General features: G+C 36.2%; 1 protein-coding gene across 1 annotated transcript; it reads left to right on the forward strand.

The window, feature by feature from the left end:
* Nucleotides 1–4,020: 4,020 nt before the first annotated feature.
* On the forward strand, nucleotides 4,021–5,295 carry LOC109210546 (zinc finger protein ZAT5-like). Its single transcript, XM_019373973.1, has one exon. It carries the CDS (start codon nucleotides 4,254–4,256, stop codon nucleotides 5,142–5,144), a length of 891 nt encoding a protein of 296 aa, XP_019229518.1. The 5' UTR covers nucleotides 4,021–4,253; the 3' UTR covers nucleotides 5,145–5,295.
* Nucleotides 5,296–21,450: the final 16,155 nt, after the last annotated feature.

Genomic DNA, 21,450 nt, shown 5'->3' on the forward strand with positions numbered 1-21,450 from the left:
CGTATATTGACACTCAATTACTATTTGCAATAGAGTTTAAAGTTATAAATGCCGAAAGTGTAAAACCTATTCACTATCAATATAATTTTAGTAAGTTATTACTCTATTCATGTTACTTATTGTTTGTAGGTCAACTTAACTTAAAAATACAAAAATAATCTCTTTGCAATATGACTGGGGATTGATTAGAGAACATAAAATAGTCTTTCTATTTTGGTTTTTTTTTTTGGGTGGGTGGCTGGGGGGTGGGGGGGTGGGGGGAGAGAGGCAGATGTCAGTTTTTAAACCAAATCTATATCTATATATTATTAAAAGGAGAGGAAAAAGCCCTCTCCTTAAGCCAAGTGACAGCCTAAAAAAAATGTCACATGCATAATTGGTTACTAATTAGTATTTAGTTTATTAAATTAGTTATTGGTTACTTTTTTTTGAATTTAAATACATATTAAAAACGAAAATCAATAAATACAATAATAAACTACCATATATATATATAATATATTAATTGGTTACTTTATTTGATTAATAAATATAGATATCTTATAATTAAATATAATTAAAAAAATGAAAATTAATAATATAAAAATAACTAACTCATTCAAATTGGGTGGGAGTAGTTTCAAGTTTGAGTTTTTAAATTATTTTAAAATAAAATGAAATTAAAAAAAAAATAATGAATTACCAATTCAAATTGGGGAGTAGTTTCAAATTGGAGTTTTAAAATTATTTTCAAATAAAAAACGAAAAATCTATATATAATATATATATATATATTATATATATATATATACATACATATAAAAAACGAAAATAATAAAATAAAATAAAAAACTACCATATATAATATATATATATATATACTTTATTTGGATCAATAAATATAGATTATGATTAATAAAATAAAATAAAAAACTACCATATAATATATATATATATATATATATATATATATTAATATATATATATATATATATATATATATATGGTAATTGATTACTTTATTTGGATTAATAAATATAGATATCGTATAATTAAATATGATAAAAAAACAATGAAAAATGTATATAAAAAATAACTACCCATTCAAATTGGGTGGGAGTAGTTTCAAGTTTGAGTTTTTAAATTATTTTAAAATAAAAAGCAAAAAAAAAAATTACCAATAAAAAAAACGAAAAAAAGAGAAGAAAAACTACCCATTCAAATCGGGAAGTAGTTTCAAGTTGGAGTTTTAAAATAAAAAAAATTTAAAAAAAACGAAAAAAGAGAAGAAAAACTACCCATTCAAACTGGGAAGTAGTTTCAAGTTGGAGTTTTAAAAATAAAAAACGAAATTAAAAAAAATAATGAATTACCAATTCAAATTGGGGAGTAGTTTCAAAATTGGAGTATTAAAATTATTTTGAAATGAGAAAACGAAAAATCTATTATATATAAATATACATATGAAAAACGAAAAAATAAAATAAAATAAAAAACTACCATATAATATATATATATATATATATATATATATATATATATATATATATATATATATATATATATATATATATATATATATATATATACATATATAGTAATTGATTACTTCATTTGGATTAATAAATATAGATATCGTATAATTAAATATGATTAAAAAACAATGAAAAATAAATATATAAAAAATAACTACCCATTCAAATTGGGTGGGAGTAGTTTCAAGTTTGAGTTTTTAAATTATTTTAAAATAAAAAGCAAAAAAAAAATTACCAATAAAAAAACGAAAAAAAGAGAAGAAAAACTACCCATTCAAATCGGGAAGTAGTTTCAAGTTGGAGTTTTAAAATAATTTTAAAATAAAAAACAAAATTAAATAAAATAATGAATTACTAATTCATATTGGGGAGTAGTTTCAAATTGGAGTTTTAAAATTATTCTAAAATAAAAAAATGAAAAATCTGTTTATATAAATAATATATAATATAATATAATATAATATATGTATAATATATAACATATAATATATATAATAGGAGAGTCAAAGAAATCTATATCTATATAGTATATATATATATATATATATATATATATATATATATATATATATATATATATATATATATATATATATATATATATATATAATAGGAGAGGCAAAGAAATGTTATAATGACAAGTGTCATAATTTCTATTAACAATATAATTATACTAAATATTGGATAATATAATAAATAAAAATACATACCGAAAAAATTATTTGATGACTATATAAGTCCCTTTAATTTAATGGAGATTTTATTTATTAAAATTTAGACAATATCTATTCTATTTATTTAGAATAGGATAATCAAATAATTGTGATAATTTCAAATGTAACATCGAAAAATTAATAAAGTGAAAAATATTTTTTTAAAATTGACGCGCATCGCGCGGGTACGAATACTAGTCTAATGAAAAGATTTAGTTCATATTACTTAGTAATGATTAACGTACTATTTGATCTCAAAATTATTTTTATTAGGATAAAGAAAATGAAATAATGTGAATCCGAAATGAATACGACGTACACGTTGTAAAGGGAACATGTCATTATTCCATACTTTACCAAACCTAATCATTGGATAAAACATAAGATTGTAATGGCAAATAAAATTAATTAGGAGAATTTCAGAAAGCCGGCGTGATTTTTGGGTCATAATCCAATTATTAAATTAAAGTGATGAACCTAGTTTTAGTAGTAGCACAAAAGTGGGGTGGGTCAGTCAACTGCACATGGATTTTGCTTCATTCATTAACATCACTACGTACGTACCCCAATCCAACCAAGTCCACTCTCCACTAGTTATTTGCTCAACAAATTTCCTCACTCCATTATTAATTCCAACTAATTTACTTCATCCATAATGGCAAAACTATTTTTATTTTAATGCATTACTTGTCACGTTTCACTTTTCAAAAATCAATTTGCACTAGAATTCCTTAACATTTTAAAATTAAAATTAAAATATTTGAAAATTATACGAAGATTACTATGATTTGTAATTTTTCTCATATTAATATGGTGAAAAAATACATGTTAAAACATTGGTTAAAATTTATGTAATTTGACTCTCGAAAAGCGAAACGTGACAAGCAAAAGTGAACGAAGGAATATCATTTTAGAGTTATATCTTCAATTTTTGTAGTACATTAGGAGGTGGGAGAGGGGGGAAAGGGATGCTATGCCACTAATAGGGTTGAACCAGGGGCGGAGCTAGAAGCCTGGCTACGGCTTCAGCCAAACTTAGTAGCTTGTGCTCAAACAATGTATTGATTTAAAAGTAATTCATTAAATACATACAAATATTAAATTTAGAACCCAATTATTAGCCCTTGAGATACCATTTTAAAATTCAGAACCATAAAGTTAAAGTCTTGGCTCCATCCTGATTCGAACCATCCACCAAGCGAGCCAACACTCAGCCTAATATCTTTAATATATTTTTACATGACAAACTTGTCATCTCGAACAATTTATGGTTCAATTCTCATCAAACTCTTTCATATTCTTTTCTCTTACGTACTTCGACCTTTAGACACTCAAAATAGATAAAAAAGAATCAAAAATAGTGAAAAATAATGTGTACCATAAGTATGCCCAATCATACTAGTACTTAAGAAATTGGCAAATGACTTTAAGCAAGTTCTTAATGACAAATGAAAGGTTGCAAATTATTACTTAGTAATGATTATACATAAAAAATGCTTCATATGATGAAGCTAACCAAAAGGGAATGAAAAGAGGAATTTCTTTTTTCTATTTTATTGTATGTTTTATTTTAATTTATTGTAGGGGGGAAAATATGTGGTGCCAGGCTTGCACTCCAATCCTCCACAAGGTATATCGTTGGCATAAAGTAATGGGTTTGCTTCAAAGCCAACCGAATCTTACTCCTTTCCTTATTACATTCCATCTTCTCCATCTCTACATACATATACATACAATCACTTTATATATATAATAATATAAATAAATATATATCAATTTCCTCTATATATATATATATATAAATTGCAAAGTTTGTAAGTGCAAGAAAACAGTGAACATTTTCAAGATTACTATTCACGGGGGCGGCTTCTTTTTTTTCACTACCACTTCTCAAAAAAACATATATAAACACTCACTGTATTACATCGTTTTCTCCATCTTTGAAAAAAACTTCCATTTGCCCTTTTTCAAAACCTTTTGTTCCTTTTTGTCTATCTCTTTCAAAAAGTTTAGTGTTATACCTTGAATGATACTAGAAAACAAAGAGTATACTATGGAATTTGTTCAAATGCAAGAAAATGTTGATCATGATCATATGAATATGGTGATCAAAAGAAGGCGGACTAAGCGACCTAGGCCGCCTTCTCCTCTTGCTTTAACAATTGCTACTAGTTCGTGTAGCACCGTGGAAGGCGCTAGCGGTGATGGTGGTAGTGGTGGTGAATTGGACGGTCATGTGGCGAACTCGTCGTCACTTTCCAATATTGGGATTGATCAATTTGCCAAAAATTCGGACGAAGAAGAAGATATGGCCAATTGTTTGATTCTTTTAGCACAAGGTCATAACCAAAGGTCACAATCCTCTTCATTGGATGTTTTCCAATGCAAAACATGCAACCGTTGCTTCTCTTCATTTCAAGCACTTGGTGGACATAGAGCAAGTCATAAAAAACCAAAATCAACAACCCTAGAAGAGATCAAGAATTCAAAGCCAATTGAACAAGTTGCCACTTGTTTGAAATTGAATGATCATCATGTCACAACTTTATCTCTTCAAATCCCGAATAACAACAACAACAACAACAACAACAATAACAACAACAACAACAGTAACTGCAAGAACAAGACTAGGGTACACGAATGTTCGATATGTGGAGCAGAATTCACTTCAGGACAAGCATTAGGTGGTCATATGAGAAGACATAGGCCATTGCCAAATAGTATTACAATTGCAGCAAGTAGTACAAGCAATGAAGAATCTCATGATCAAACGAAAAGCACAAGGAATTTCTTGTCTTTGGATCTTAACCTACCGGCGCCGGAAGACGATCACCGGGAAATTACTAAATTCTCCTTTGCTTCAAAAGAACAAGTCATCGTCTTCTCAGCTTCTCCTTTAGTTGACTGCCATTACTAAATCATCAACATTCAACACCCCTTTATTTTATTTTATTTGCGTTTTTTTTCTTTCTTGAATTATTCAGCAATGACATTAATTGTGAATTGTTAACACTTATTGTATTATTATACATTCAACAATTTAATTTATTGACATAATTCTTTGATTACATTGTTTAATTAAATTTCTTGTTTATTTTACTCCCATGTTTTGGCCTCTGATCCAAGAAAAGTAAATTTTCGATCCCTATATATGATCTGGCTTTCCCCATATTCTTTACTTTTCTCATGTGTATTCTAGTAAAAGTAGAACACTGGAATAAGTGCAGAAAAAGAAATGGTGTAAATATTCTTTTACACTGTCAACGTATTATAGTTAAACCTTTCTGAAAATAGGAACAATATATATCTATGCAATCTTTTAGCTATATACATTAACTAGTCGCCTTGTCTTCGATATATTTCTTCGAGACTATGCAAAGGTAGAACACCATGGAAACTTCGCTGACTTTATCATCAACCTTGATTTCGGAGGGGGGGAGGAGGAGGATTATGAGTAAAGGAACAATGAGCTGCTCACAACCAAAAGTGGTGGATTAGGTTTCCTTGTTTCATTTACAAGAAAAGCTATAGCTAAAGCTTACTCATCTCAAGTCATTCCGTCTGTTTCATCAACAAACTTAAGGGTCTATTACTTACTATAGCTGGATCTTTCATTAATTTCCTTTATGGATATCACCTATATATCTTGTACGTATCACTTAGCTTTAACATGCATTAATGCGCAATTTCTTGATTAAAGAAAAAAGGACAATTACAAATAGAAAAAAAAAAAGGAAGGTCTAGACACGAGATCATATATATCGTTACGCCTCCTTGGAAAGGCCAAGTAAGGCTAAGAAATCGATGTTCGTGCAGTTACTATCCGCCAATTGAGGTCCCCTCCGTACGGTAGACAAAACTGTCAGTGATGTACGGAAAAATCAATGTCAAGAGCAATTGAGATAACAGAAAAGAGAATTAAGAATGAAAGAAAGCTTGATTGCATTAATAATAGCTATTACAGAAAGGCAACACAGTGTCGAGAGGGAGAGATACCAGTATAGAGAATTGTTGGTTGCTTGATCCCCCTAATAATGCTTAAAATAAAATAAACCAAAGTTAAAAGACTTGACCTAACCAAGCTAGAGAGACATAATGAAAATACATGAAGTAAAACTACTTTATATTTACAATGAAAGTGACTTAAATTCCTACAAGGTAGAAGCAGGTTCATTGGCAGCTACCTTATCTTTAGCATCAAAGTCTGCGCCCGCAGCACTGTCTGCGCGCGCGGTGCTATTGGCATCTGCGCACATGCGTGCTTGTCACTTGGCGCGGTCAAGACCCGTCCGTGGCGCTAGGCGTTGAGAGGCTTGCAGGATGCCATGGGGCGCGTCCAAGGGGTCATGGGGCATGTCTAGAAAGCCGCCCATGATATTCTCCCCCACCTGAGTTGACGACGTCCTAACGCCTTACTTGCAAGATAATCATCGATCAAGATCTTGTAGGCTTTGAGGTTTGTTCCCCCCTCCCAAGTATTCTCCTTTGTATCATAACACTGCCATTTCACCAAGAACTCTTGGTGATCTTTCCTTGAAGCATGAACAATTCGATCTTCGATAGCTTTTACACGCCTTTTCCCAGTTGAATTAGGGCCTCAAATACTGGGTATTGTGAGTTGGCTCCGTGAAGGATCCTACATGTCTTCCCGAAAAGGTTTCAGAAGGCTGACATGGAAGACTAGACGAGTTTTCCACCAGGCTGGGGTATCCACCCGGTATGCAACTTTCCCAATGCGCTTCTCAACGGATAAGAGTTCAATGTACTTTTGCAATAGGCGAGGGTCATGGGCCCCTGCAAACAAGTATCGTTTTGCGATTTTCACCATCACTTTGTCTCCTACTTGGTATTCAACAAAGAGACGATTTTGATCCGCATACTTTTTCATCCGCTTTTGTGCTTGATAGATCGCACTATCTCCAAATTCCACTTCCATTCCATCGAAAAGCTAGCAGCTCGAGGAGATTTCGACATGTTTGAGGCATTCACAGTGTATGGGAGTAGCAGTTTCTGTCCGATAACAATTTCAAAAGTGCTTTTGTTTGTACTAGAGCTCTTTTGCGGATTGAAACACAGTTGAGCAGCATCCAGAAGCTTCACCGAATTCTTATGCGATCTAGTAACAAAATGGCAGAGGAACTCCTCCAGCATGCCATTGAATCACTCTGTCTGGCCATCGGATTGCGGAAGGAAACTTGAAATGTGGCTCAACCCGAGGCACTTAAAGAGATGAGTCCAAAAGTTGCTAGTGAAGTGAGAATCGCGATCACTAACGATGTCTTTAGGAATACCCCCAATATTTGACAACATGTGAGAAGAAAAGTTGAGTTGTATCTTCTGCTGATATATATTTTGGGGCTGCTATAAATGTAGCATACTTGGAGAACCGATCTACCACAACTAAGATAGTTGTAAGATCTCCGACCTTGGGCAATCCGGTGATGAAATCAAGTGAAACACTTTCCCAAGGTCTCTTTTGGACAAGCAATGGCTCCAAAAGTCCCGCTTGTGACAACCTGAATCTTCTGTTGGTTCATCTTGATCTGCCTCTTTCTCAATGACATGTCCGAGGAAGTCAATCTGTTTTTGGGCGAAGGAGCACTTGGATAGCTTCACATATAATTCATTCTCCCGCAGTCGGGCTAGGACCTTCCGTAGGTGCTCCAGGTGTTCCTCCAATATTTTGCTATATACCACAATGTTGTCCAAGTAGACCACTGCGAATTCATCGATGTATTCTCGGAAGACTTGGTTCATCATGGTGCAAAATATGGTTGGAGGATTAGTCAAGCCGAATGGCATGACCAGGAAGTCGTACGACCCATATCTTGTCACACAAGTCGTCTTATGTTCATCTCCCTCAACAATCCGGATTTGCTAGTAACCTATATTCAATCGAACATGTCTGCTTAGTGGGATAAGGTAGTTGTTCTTCAAGGTGATTTTGTTTAAGGCCCGATAATCCACACAGAGTCATAGGGTGCTATCATGTTTCTTTTGGAACAACACAGGGGACCCATAAGGGGCTCTTCGAGGGCACAATGATCCCCGTGTCTAGAATTTCCGTCACCTCGAAGCAGGCCTTGTAAGGCAACATTGACAATATTGAGCTGGTCCGTCAAGTTATTTATGGTTTGCTGGATGGCAGTCACTTTGTCTGCCTCCTGTGCCCTATAGGCTAAGTCCCCGGTCTTCACATGCCAGAGTCCCTCAAATTTCCCAAAAATTTCTGCTGCCTTTGTGGCTGCCGTTTTCTGGTCTCCTTCAGAGTCACGACTGATGTTCGCAATGCCACATTTGGTCTGCCGCATTCTTGAGATTCTTTGGAAAGGCCACGTAAGGCTAAGCAACCAATGTCCGTGCAGTTACTATCCGCTAATTGGGGTTCCCTCCGTACGCTAGACGAGATTGTCAGTGACGTACTGAAAAACCAATATCAAGAGCAATAGAGAGAACATAAAAGAGAATTGAGAATGAAAGAAAGTTTGATTGAATTAATGAAAGCTATTACAGAAAGGCAACACGGTGTCGGGGGGAGAGACACCAGTACAAAGAATTGTTTGCTTGCTTGAAAGTTTGATTGCTTGATCCCCCTAATAATGCTTAAAAAAAAAATAAACCAATGTTACAAGGCTTGACCTAACTATGCTAGAGTGACATAATGGAAATGTAGGAAGTTAAACTACTCTATATTTACAATGAAAATGACTTAGGTTCCTACAAGGTAGAAGCAGGTCCGTTGGCAGCAACCTTGTCTTTAGCAGCAGAGTCTGCGCGCGCAGCGCTGTTGGCATCTGCGTGCGGCTGGGCGCTGGCGAGGGCTATCGGTGGGGCAACATAGGCTCAGGCGCGCTTGTCACTTTACGCGGACAAGACCACGGGGCCGTCCATGGCACTAGGCGTTGGGAGGCTTGCCAGGACGCCATGGGACGCGTCCAAGGGGTCATGGGGTATGGCTGGAACGCCACCCATGACAATACTCATGGACTGTCCAAAAATGTTATTTCACTCGTGTCAAATCCTCTAGAAATACACTTTTTTTTTGGAGAATTCGACACTCACTTGGCGATTTTTTTGCAGAGCAACATAGCTGATGAAGGTAAGCACGTCATTCTACCTTCTGAACCTAATACTACTAAGGTCCCTAAAGTTAATCACTTAGCTTATGCAGATGATATTGTTATTTTCTGTAGTGGTAATTCTAACTCTATTAAGCTTGTTATGAAGCAAATTGGTAACTATAAGAAAAGCTATGGTCAATTGGTTAACAGAGACAAGAGCTTTATCTTCACTGCTCCAAAGACAGCAGCAGACGGGATTAATAGAATTAGGAAGTGCTCTGGCTTTATAGATAAGAACTTTTCTCTTAATTACCTTGGTTGCCCTCTTTATGTGGGTAGAAAAAAGACTGAATATTTTGACACCTTGCTTAGTAAAATAGTGAAAAGGCTCAATGGTTGGTAGGAAAAACTCTTGTCATACGGTGGTAAGATTGTGTTGATTAAAAGTGTCCTTCAATCTTTGCCTATTTACACATTATCTGCTATGTCCGCCCCCGCCCCCCCTCCAAAACTACTTTTAAATTAATTGAAAAATATTTTGCTAACTTTTTTTGGGGGAAATTCAAGTGAGCACAAAAGGCATCATTGGAGCTCCTGGAATAACCTCACTGTGCCTACAGATGAGGGTGGCATTGGTGTGCGAAAGATGGAGGAAATCAGTGATATATTGGTTATGAAGAGATGGTGGAAGATTAGGTCCACATCAACTCTATGGGCAACATATGTTAGGCACAAATACTGTATTAGATCTCACTTGGTCTCGAAACAATAGGCTGCTGGTAACTCTCATGCCTGGAAACATGTTCTTAAAATTAGAAGTATGGCAGAGAATCACATGGTTTGGCAAATTAACTCAGGATCAAGTAGTTTCTGGTAGGATAATTGGATCTTAAAAGGTCATCTTGCAGGTTTAGCTAATACCACTAGAAAGAGCCATAAAACATTGGTAAGTGAATTCGTCACTGGAGGCATGAGGGATGTTAATAAGCTGAAGAATGTTCTTCCAGAACATCTGATCAACTATATCCTTAGCATTGACATTGGATCCAAGACAAAGAAGATACGGTCTATTGGGATCTTACGGAGAATGACAAATACTCCAACAAGATAGCTTTGCATATGGTAAGAAACTCTAGACTTAAACAGCACCATATGGGTAAGATTTGGAATCCCAGTGTTCCTTTAAATATGTCATTTCTGGTTTGGAGGCTTTGGAAAGGAAAACTCCCCTTTGATGAAGTTATTTCTAGGTTTGGGAGACAAATTATTTCTAGGTGTAACTACAGTGATAACCCTGCCTATGAAAATATGCACCATGTTTTTGTAGAAGGACAGGCAGCCAGTTATGTTTGGAAACTGTTGGGCTCTCAACTTGGGATTAGCTATCACCCCCACCCAATTAGAGATATGTTAAATACATGGTGGCATACTAAGTCTGTTAATGATGTACATAAACTAGTGCTAAGTTTTACTCTTATTATCATATGTTAGGTACTGTGGAAAGAAACTTGTGCTTGCAGGTATGGAGATCAGAAGAAATTCAACTTCTATAAACTGCAGCAACAAATCAGTTGGAACGTGGAAGCTGCTCTCAACAAGGCCTATCCTAACTGTGAACTCAAGCTGCCTTGGAACAGGCTATGCGACACTCTAATTAAGTTACATCCCAAACAAAGCTTCATGGTAGTTCAATGGCAAAAACGAGAATTGGGATATCTCAAACTAAACACGGATAGAAGTTTTAACAAGAGCGATGGGAGTGCTGGATTTGGAGGTGCACTGAGAAGAGACAACGGTGAAATTATCATGGCATTTTCTTCCCCTTATAGCTGCAACAACCATAATCTCGCGGAAACCTATGCAGCAATTTTTGAAATTACCTGGTGCATACAAAATGGGTATACAGAGTTCACTTTAGAGATGGATTCTCTCTTGATCGTTGATATGTTGGGGGGGGGGGGGGGGGGGAGAAAGAGACCAATTACAGGATGGCTAAGATCACTGAGAAGATAACACAATTGAGGCGCACGGCTAATATAACATCAATCATTGAGAAGCAAACCAACTAACGGACTGCTTAGCAAAATTGGCTACCAAAGCTCAAAATGGAGCTTTCTTCTTTTTTGGTCAGCACATTTCACCTGGACAAAGCCAAATTCCAAGTATTAGAATCAAGTATGACAAGGCTAATTTTTTTGTAAGCTAGGATATTTTGATAGTGGCAGCTGAAAATCTGTATTATATTAGCACCTAGCCACATCTTTTGAAGGGTATTCTTTACCCTCGTGTTGTACAATTGAAAACTATCTTTTAGTTAATACACCACTCCCAGACAATGGGGAAATTTATTTTTTTAAAAAAACCTAATGCTACTAGTCAAGAATATTACAAGTAATATACTGTAATGAGTTTAGTTTTTATTCATAGGTACCTGCAAAAAATAAACTTATTTGATGTGGTAATTTAAATTCAAGATCATAATATCAGATTTTTCTATAACAATTATCCTCTATAACATCATCTCACTATAACGGTTATGTTTTTTATCAAACTAATTTTTTGTTTTATATTATAATATATGTTCTCTATAACAACAATTCACTATTATAGCAACAAAAAATATCAAAATAAACGAGGCTGATATAAAAAAAATTTAATAGCAGTTTATAACAAAATGGGGATACAACTTAGGAAACTTATCTTGTTTGCAGTATGAGTAAGGCATCTTTGGGTAGGGCGGTGGGTAGAAGAAGCGGTAATAGCAAGCAATTGAAAAGAATTTGGAAAGATTCATTTGTTGTATGCCTTTTTGGTTGCGGCTCGTGATATATACACTATCTATAGCTAGGCTATAGAAGACTTATGACTAACTTGTCTGGCATTAATCTTTATGCATATAAAGCAGAACTGGAACTTAGCTGTTGAAAACTAATTTCATCACATTGCTTGAGACAGAAATTACACATATAGGGGAGGAAAACATGGGCACGATTTCACATATGCCACATGTTTTCTACTAATTTTCCATAGTTTCATGGTACATCGGTGCTCTGGTTTTTAGTATATATATAATTGATATATTCTCCGCCGAGGGTTTATCGGAAACAATCACTATACTTCACATAAGCAGAGGCGGATGACCAGAGGCGGATCCGGGATTTTAATAGGATGGGTGCACTATTATGAAGAGGTGTATCTAGAATTTATATTTGACTGGTTTAACTTTATTCTCTTACCATGACGCATTATACTTTAAAATTATATATAGGTTCAAATTCTTTTTGAAATTTTAGTAATTTTCACACATGTATCTATACTCCGTCATCGAAAACAACACTGTTTAGAGTTGGATTTGAACTGTTAATTTCACTTGTAGAGGTGCACCCAATAATAATTGTACCATAATAGTTTTTGAGCAAGGGTTCATGCACATATAGTTAAGTAATTTTGAAGAAATATAACATTGTTATATATGGTTTAGGGAGAGGAGTATGACTTCACGTGAACCCATATCCCTCAACTCGGATACGCCTCTGCAACGAAGGTAGGGGTAAGTTCTACATGCAACATATTTCACAATCCCTACTTATTATAAGACCATATTGGATATATTATTGTTATTATTTTTTATTTTTATTTTTTGTAATTGATACACTGTTCATTGAATATTGAATGTTGTCTCTGCTTGTTATTTGTATCTGTTTTGCACACACTCTTTCATTAAATGCATGTCTCTCTTTTTTTTTTTCGCCTATGCAAAGAGGCCAACTTCATACATTGTTAAGTGGCAAAGGCGGAGCCATGATTTAATTTTTATTGATTCTGAATTTATAACTCATACTAATTTGTTTTAATTATTGGGTTCGCAATGAAACAGTTATAATATTTAATAATTTTTTTAATATAAATATTGAATCTAAACAAAAGCTACTAGATTTGTCCGATCTTGTACCTAATACTCTATCTCCGCCCCTGGCCAGTGGCTGTGTGCACATGCTTCTTGCAGTTGTATGAAATCTTTGTTTAATTTACAGATGGTAGGTGCATAAATTTTGCAGTGAAACTAGACAGCCAGACGAATGTCAGAAATAACACTCAGTTTCATGTGAAAAGTGACACCTTTTATTTTACAGTATATAAATGCCACAAACTGAAAAACCTTTTATTGGCAATGCACTTTTTATTTCACCTTTTGCCCACTGGGAAATTTTTTCTGAAAAAAAAAAAAAAAAAGAACGAAAGGAAAAGGCAAAATATTATGTCCTTAAGTTGCTCTGACGTGCAGCATGTGAAAGGGATAAATCAAGTCAAGCGAGCGAATTAAAACAAGTTGAGTAATTAATATATTTTAATCACGCTGCTTGTACAGTTTGTTAAATTAATTAAGTATGAGCGAATTAGACGAAATGCACTATTAGTGTATGTTAAAATTGATATATAGCTAAGTAAAGAGTAGGTCTGGCAGAACTCCTTTTACATTTAGGTGTCATGATCGGGAGCGGAGCTAGAGTGCCAGAAACGAGTTCGGTCGAATTTAATAGTTTTAGTTTAAACATTGTGTTTATCTTAAAATATTCATTGAAAATATATAAGTTATTAACTTAAAACTGAATCACTTCAAAGAATTAGAACCTCAAATCCATACTTTCGCCTATGGTCATGATGTCTCACTAATTGGCACTAGTAAAGGTGTGAAATTACATGTCCTATCACTATTTCCATCATTTCATCTTTGTTCTATGTCTCATATATGTGGTCTTTTAATTTTACTCTTTTTCATACTAATATTTATCAATTATCATAGCACCTCATTTAGAAACTTTAGAGCATAAACACTAAGAATAGGAGTGCAATTGAACAATATTGAAAATATACTTACAATAACAACATACCAAATATAATTTCACATATAAGGTTTAGAAAAAAATAGTATATACATAGACCTTACTTATATCTTACGTAGATAGAGAGGTTATTTAAGAGACCCTCGGCTCTATTGAAAATATAATTAAAAAAATAGAAGTCATGTGCTCTCTTTCGCTATTAAAGTTTTTAGATGAAATTATCATAAATACAAAGACTTTGGTTTGTATTTTAAGATTGTCACTTTGTCTTTTCCGTATAAATTTGCTGTATTAATAAGGCGACAAGTGGCAAATGCTATGAAAGATTGACTGGCTAAAAGTATAGCACAAAAAAGTGTGGTACCCAACAGCAAATTAAATGAATTACAATATAAAAAGCTGATGATAACTATATATCCAAAATGCATCACTGACTCGAAATGACAATAACATAAGAACAAAAAGCACAAAAATTGCTTTCTTTCAGTATATTATAAGTTGCAAAGTTAGTGGCTATGGTATATTTACATGTCTCTATGTTACTACTGTATTTTATGGTGCATGTTGCTTTGAAAATAGGCATCCATTTTCAGTTGGAAATAAGTATAAGCTACAATCAGACATTCCTTTTTCTCAAGAAAGTGACATTAGCTTTAATTTTCAATTGCTCAGTACTCTAAGGGTTCGTTTGGCATGATGGATGATCACGCCCAATTATGCTTTATAAAAAAGACTAAGCGATCGTTGCAAATATAATCCGGTTTTAGAATCTGGAGTCGAATCCAATAGAGAACTAAGGTTTTGCTACAACTGTTTACTATCACTAAGAGAGAAAAACTCGTGTGATCCGTGCTCCAGAGTGTTCTATAGCCTTTTTGCGTCTCCAATTATGTCTCTCCTTCTAAAAATTAATTTTAAGAGGTATTTATAAAGTAGGGTTAACGTGTCCACGTCCAAAACTAAGGAGGAAATAAAAGTGGTTGGGATAAGCATCATTGGCGCGGGGCATCGTCAGAGGCGCCAAACTACATTGCAAGGCGCCAACATACACTGCAAGGCGCCAACGTTGATGCCCTGGACAATGCCTTCCACTGTCTAAAGCTGTGACTTTTCATGGCCTTGCAACGTCTAAGGTTGTGACTTTTCATGGCCTTGCAATGTCTTCTTTTATTGCTCTATTTTGTAGCTTCAAGGTACCATTTCGTGCAATTTTTCTCCACTTCATATCCAAGTTGTTCCTACACATAAAATAAGCTCAATTAAGCTCAATTGTCACACGAATTAGCATCCAAACAAAAAACACGTAAGGTGAATAATGTTAAAATATATAGAATTATAGCGCGACATCAATGGATAAGCAAAACTAATCTTGAGATAAAAATTTAGTATCGCTTCTTGTTTGGTTACTAATCCTGGGATAAGTTATGTAACGACCCGGCCGGTTGTTTCGAGAGTTATAGCCCCGTTCCCCCACTTCCTGCTTCTTTTGTGTTCTTCAGCTGTATTTTGACTTACCGGGTCAGTTGGTTCGGGTCCGGAGTGGCTTTGGAGTAAATTGAGATACTTAGTCTCTTTTGTGAAGGCTTAAGTTGGGAAAGTTGACCGGATATTGACTTATGTGTAAACGACCTCGGATTTGAATTTTGATGGTTCTGTTAGCTCCGTTAGGTGATTTTGGACTTAGGAGCGCGTCCGGAATGTGATTTGGAGGTCCGTGGTAGAATTAGGCATGAATTGCGAAAGTTGGAATTTTGGCGATTTTGGCCGGCGGCGAAAATTTTGATATAGCGGTCAGAATGGAATTCTGGAAGTTGGAGTAGGTTCGTGGTGTCATTTCTGACTTGTATGCAAAATTTGGGATCATTCGGACGTGATTTGATAGGTTTCGGCGTCGTTTGTGAAATTTCAAAGTTTAGATGTTCTTAGGCTTGAATCCAAGGTAATTTGGTGTTCTGATGTTGTTTTGAGCGATTCGAAGGCTCGACTAAGTTTGAATGATGTTATGGGATGTGTTGATATGTTTGGTTGAGGTCCCAAAGGCCTCGGGTGAGTTTCGGGTGGTTAACGGACTTGGTTTTTGGTTGGCATCCTTGTTGAATTGATGATATCTGGTATCAGCTATTTCTGGTTTCCTTGTACGCGATCGCAGGAGTCCATTCGCGATCGCGTAGGCTTATTTGGGGGCAGAGGTAAGTTTGTTCTACGCGATTGCAAAGATAGGATCGCGATCGCGTAGGTGTGTGAAGCTGTGCATCGCGAATGCGTGGCTGAGGTAGCGTTCGCATAGAAGGATTTGGAGCGGTAGTGAGGTGAAGGAATTTGCTCTACGCAATCGCGTAGAGATGGGCGCATTCGCGTAGTTTTGAGAGGTTGTGATCCGTGATCAGGTGTATATTTCTGCGACCGCGTAAGGTTAAAATGTGGGGTAGCCTGTTTGTGTTTCGCGATCGCGATGAAGGACATCTGGGCAGTATATAAAAGGTTCAAAAACGAGGGTTCCGTAATTTTCACAATTCTAACATTCTTGAGCTCGGTTTTGGAGATTTTTTAGAGGATTTTGAAGGTGAATCTTGAGGTAAGTTCCTAGTGATCATTTCTATTCAATAATTATGCTTCCCCACTGATTTTTCCACCTAGTTGGTGTGTTTTTGAGGTGTAATTTGGGAGTTTGAGGCTTGGGAATTGGAGAGATAATTTTGGGGATTTGAATGGTCATTTGATGTCGGATTTTGATGAATTTGGTATGAGTAGCCTCGTGAGTGAATGAGCTTTCTAGTTTTGTGACTTTTATCGGATTCCGAGACGTGGGCTCGGGGGCCGGGTTTGAGTGAATTTCGGGATTTGTGTCCAATTAAGTAATTTTTCTTGTGGAATTGGTTCCTTGGTCAATATTGATTGCATTGATTGCTTCTAGCTAGATTCAGGATGTTTGGAGGCCGATTCGAGAGGCAACGGCGTCGCGGAGTAGGATTTTGGCTTGGTTTGAGGTAAGTAACGCTTCCAAACTTGGTTCTGAGGGTTCGAAACCCCGAACTATGTGTTATGTGATTAGTATTGAGGTGACGCACATGCCAAGTGACGGGCATGCGGGCGTGCACCGTGAGAATCGGGACTTGGTTCATTCCATGGCACCGTTTAGTGACTCTTTCTTGCTGATATCTGTGTTTCCATCATGTGACTAAGTAAATGAGCTGTAAATCATGCTAGATATCATGTTAGGGCTTTAGGCCGATACTGTTAGGACCCCTAGTGGTCGTTTCTTGCTGTCATCTCACTAGTTTCATTGATATTCTGTACTCAGTCTTATTCATGCATTTCATATCATGTCTCAATCTCAGTTGTTATTTATTGGCACATCATATCATTGTTTGGGGCTAGTTTTTATGGCATTGTGAGCCCGTGTGTGAGACTGGAAAGTGATGACTGAGTGAGGCCGAGAGCCTGATTATGAGTGACAATTATGGGATCGGGCTGCACGCCGCAACAGTTATATTGATGATTATGATAGCGCTTGGGCTGTAGGAGCCCCTCTGGAGTCTGTAACTCACCTAGTGAGCGCAGATGATATTATTGAGGGATGGATTTCCCTGGTCATGGATTTGTTCGAAGTATTGATATTTGGAGATGGATTTCTCCACAGGGTTGGATTACCCTTTTCCACGGTACCGAGTGACTTATAATCAGTATTGAGTTTGTTCTAGGATGGATTTCCCTGGGCCGGATGGCCATATGCGATACCGAGTGGTTGAGTATATATATATATATATATATATACCTGGAGATGGATTTCTCCTCGGAGTTGGATTACCCTTTTTCCTCGATATTGGTTGACTGCAGTCAATGTTGTATATGTTCCGGGATGGATTTCCCTGGGCCGAACGACCATATGCAGTACCGAGTGGTTGAGCACTTGAGAGTGGGAGCACATGGTGCATTTCATACATTCTATGCATTGGCATGTAGAATTTAGTTGAGCTTTATATCTCACATTATGCAGATTTGTATTTATTTTACTATTTGAGCTGTATACTTGAATTGATAGCATGCCTACTTTTCCTGCACATTTTATTTCTGTTACCTATTGAGGTTAAGTTTGTCACTACCTATCAGTCCATAGTTTGGACTTGTTACTTACTGTGTTGGTGTACTCGCGTTACCCCCTACACCTTGTGTGCAGATCCAGGTATCTCTGGCCACGGTAACGATCGTTGATTTACTCAGTAGCGGATCGTCGGAGATAGCAAGGTAGCTGCCTAGCGATCGCAGTCCTGCTTTTCTCCTTCTTTATCTTCCCTTTAGTGTATTTTGGTTATTCTCAGACTATGTTAGTCTTGCTATTTTCAGTAGGTTGGTTTGAGCCGGGCGAGGCTAGGTTTTTAGGTACAGACTTACTACAGGATGCATTGGACAAGGTCAAAGTGATTCAGGAGCGGCTTCGTACAGCACGGTCAAGACTAAAGAATTATGCTGACAGAAAGGTTCGTGACGTGTCTTATATGAATGGGGAGAAGGTTCTACAGAAGGTTTCACCCATGAAGGGTGTTATGAGATTTGGGAAGAAGGGCAAGCTGAGCCCTCGGTTCATTGGGCCTTTTGAGGTGCTTCAGAGAATTGGGGAGGTGGCTTATGAGCTTGCTTTGCCACCTAGCTTGTCGGGTGTGCATCTAGTATTTCATGTTTCTATGCTCCGAAAGTATATCGGCAATCCGTCTCATGTCTTGGATTTCAGCACGGTTCAGTTAGATGGTGATTTGACTTATGATGTGGAGCCAGTGGCTATTTTGGAGCGGCAGGTCCGAAAGTTGAGATCAAAGGATATAGCTTCAGTGAAAGTGCAGTGGAGAGGTCACCCCGTGGAGGAGGCTACTTGGGAGACCGAGCGGGAGATGCGGAGTAGATATCCACACCTATTTGAGACTTCAGGTATGTTTCTAGACCCGTTCGAGGACGAACGTTTGTTTAAAAGGGGAAGGATGTAGGTCGTTTCGAGAGTTATAGCCCCATTCCCTCATTCCCTGCTTCTTTTGTGTTCTTCAGCTGTATTTTGACTTACCGGGTCAGTTGGTTCGGGTCCGGAGTGGCTTTGGAGTAAATTGAGATACTTAGTCTCTTTTGTGAAGGCTTAAGTTGGGAAAGTTGACCGGATTTGACTTATGTATAAACGACCTCGGTTTTTAATTTTGATGGTCCCGTTAGCTCCGTTTGGTGATTTTGGACTTATGAGCGCGTCCAGAATGTGATTTGGAGGTCCGTGGTAGAATTAGGCATGAATTGGCGAAAGTTGGAATTTTGGCGATTTTGGCCGGCAGTGGATATTTTGATATCGGGGTCGGAATGGAATTCCGAAAGTTGGAGTAGGTTCATGGGGTCATCTCTGACTTGTGTGCAGAATTTGGGGTCATTCGGACGTGATTTGATAAGTTTCGGCGTCGTTTGTGAAATTTGAAAGTTTAGAAGTTCTTAGGCTTGAATCTGAGGGTAATTTGGTGTTTTAATGTTGTTTTGAGTGATTCGAAGGCTCGACTAAGTTTCAATGATGTTATGGGATGTGTTGGTATGTTTGGTTTAGGTCCCGAGGGCCTCGGGTGAGTTTCGGGTGGTTAACGGACTTGGTTTTAGGTTAGCATCATGGCTGAATTGCTGATATTTTGGTATCAGCTGTTTATGGTTTCCATGTATGCGATCGCATGAGTCCAGTCGCGATCGCGTAGGCTTATTCGGTGGCAGAGGTAAGTTTGTTATACGCGATCGCAGAGATAGGATCGCGATCACGTAGGTGTGCGAAGCTGTGCATCACAAACACGTGGCTGAGGTCGCGTTCGCGTAGAAGGATTTGGAGCGATAGTGAGGTGAAGGAATTTGCTCTACGCGATCGCGTAGAGCTGGGCGCGTTCGCGTAGTTTTGAGAGGTTGTGATCCGCGATCGCTGTATATTTTCGCGATCGCGTAAGGTTAAAATGTGGGGCATTATATGTTAGTCTTGCTATTTTTAGAACAGTTTGTAGTAGTTGCTCATTAGTAGTGACACCTCGATGTCGGGCTTTCTTTTCCGCACTTTTGTCTTGATTTGAACTCCTTCATGAAGGTTTTATATTAAATAGTTTTGGAATTATATTTGAAATGAGAATATCGATTTGTTTTGATAATGTGTCAGCTTGCCTAGTACCACGATAGGCACCATCACGACAGGGTTGGTTACTTGGGTCGTAATAAATTATCCCGGGACTAAAAATAGTAAATGGATAGTTTATACCTGCCAGATAGTGGAATAGTAATACCGGGATAAGTTATACCAGAATAACGCAGTAAAATTGACAATCCCAGAATTAATACAGCATACCAAACAGTCAATAAAAATTAATATGAGGATAATTAATCCCAACATAACTAATTTTAATATAACTAATCACAACACAATTAATCTCAACATAACTTGTCTTCAAACAAAACGAACCTACAACAACTACTACTTGCCTACTGGGAATATGGATCAAATCCTATTCTTCATCTCTAATTTCTTCTTTTGAAGTTGGCTAACTAATGGATAATGATATATAGTACGTTTGCATGTCTATTTGTTTGGTTAGAATTTTCTTGGCTCTAGACATCAGCAAAACAATTAGTGGTTCCAATTTTTATTTTATTTTTTAAGAAAAAGGTGAAAAATGATTAGAAGGGTCCCTTAATTAGTACTAACATGTACTGGTTTATCTGATCTTCTCTTGTAGTCCCTAGAGCAAAGGATTTCTTTTTTAAAAGAATGACATCGTATCCCCATTTGGCCACGGATTTTAGCTTTATTTTTCAAAAACTGTTTGAAACATTATTTGTTTATGAAATATGATCATATTTTGAAGACAAAAAAAAGATTTAAAAAATTTTCAAGTTCCAAAAAAATGATTTATAGTAGTTTTAGCCTTTAGGTTGAAAATTTTCTTCCACTCACAAAATTTCAACTTTTCTTCAAATAAAATGCATGTCCAAACACAACTTCAACTTTCAAAAATTATTTTTCAACACAACTTCAAAAACTCTTTTTTTTCAAGTTTCAATCAAATCTATGTCCAAACGCTAGTTGTATCTTTTCTGGTTCAGGATAATTCGGACCCGTTTGGACATAAATACCCAAATATTTTTAAAAAAAAAAGTTTATTAGGGTGAAGTTTGATTTAAAATTGAAAATGGTTTTGGACATGTTAAAAATATCTTTTGTTTCTTTTTCTTTTCCAGTTAAAAAGTCCCAAATGGTCATGATTTGGCCCAAAAAGAGTTCCTAAGCTATGTTTGAAATTTGAAGTTTTGATTTTCAAAATCTAAA

Source organism: Nicotiana attenuata, unplaced genomic scaffold (genome assembly GCF_001879085.1).
Source record: "Nicotiana attenuata strain UT unplaced genomic scaffold, NIATTr2, whole genome shotgun sequence".
NCBI classification, from domain to species: domain Eukaryota; kingdom Viridiplantae; phylum Streptophyta; class Magnoliopsida; order Solanales; family Solanaceae; genus Nicotiana; species Nicotiana attenuata.

What these genes read in the sequence shown, in the direction of transcription:
- LOC109210546 (XM_019373973.1), top strand. Translation starts at nt 4,254, where the DNA reads ATGATACTAGAAAACAAAGAGTATACTATGGAATTTGTTCAAATGCAA.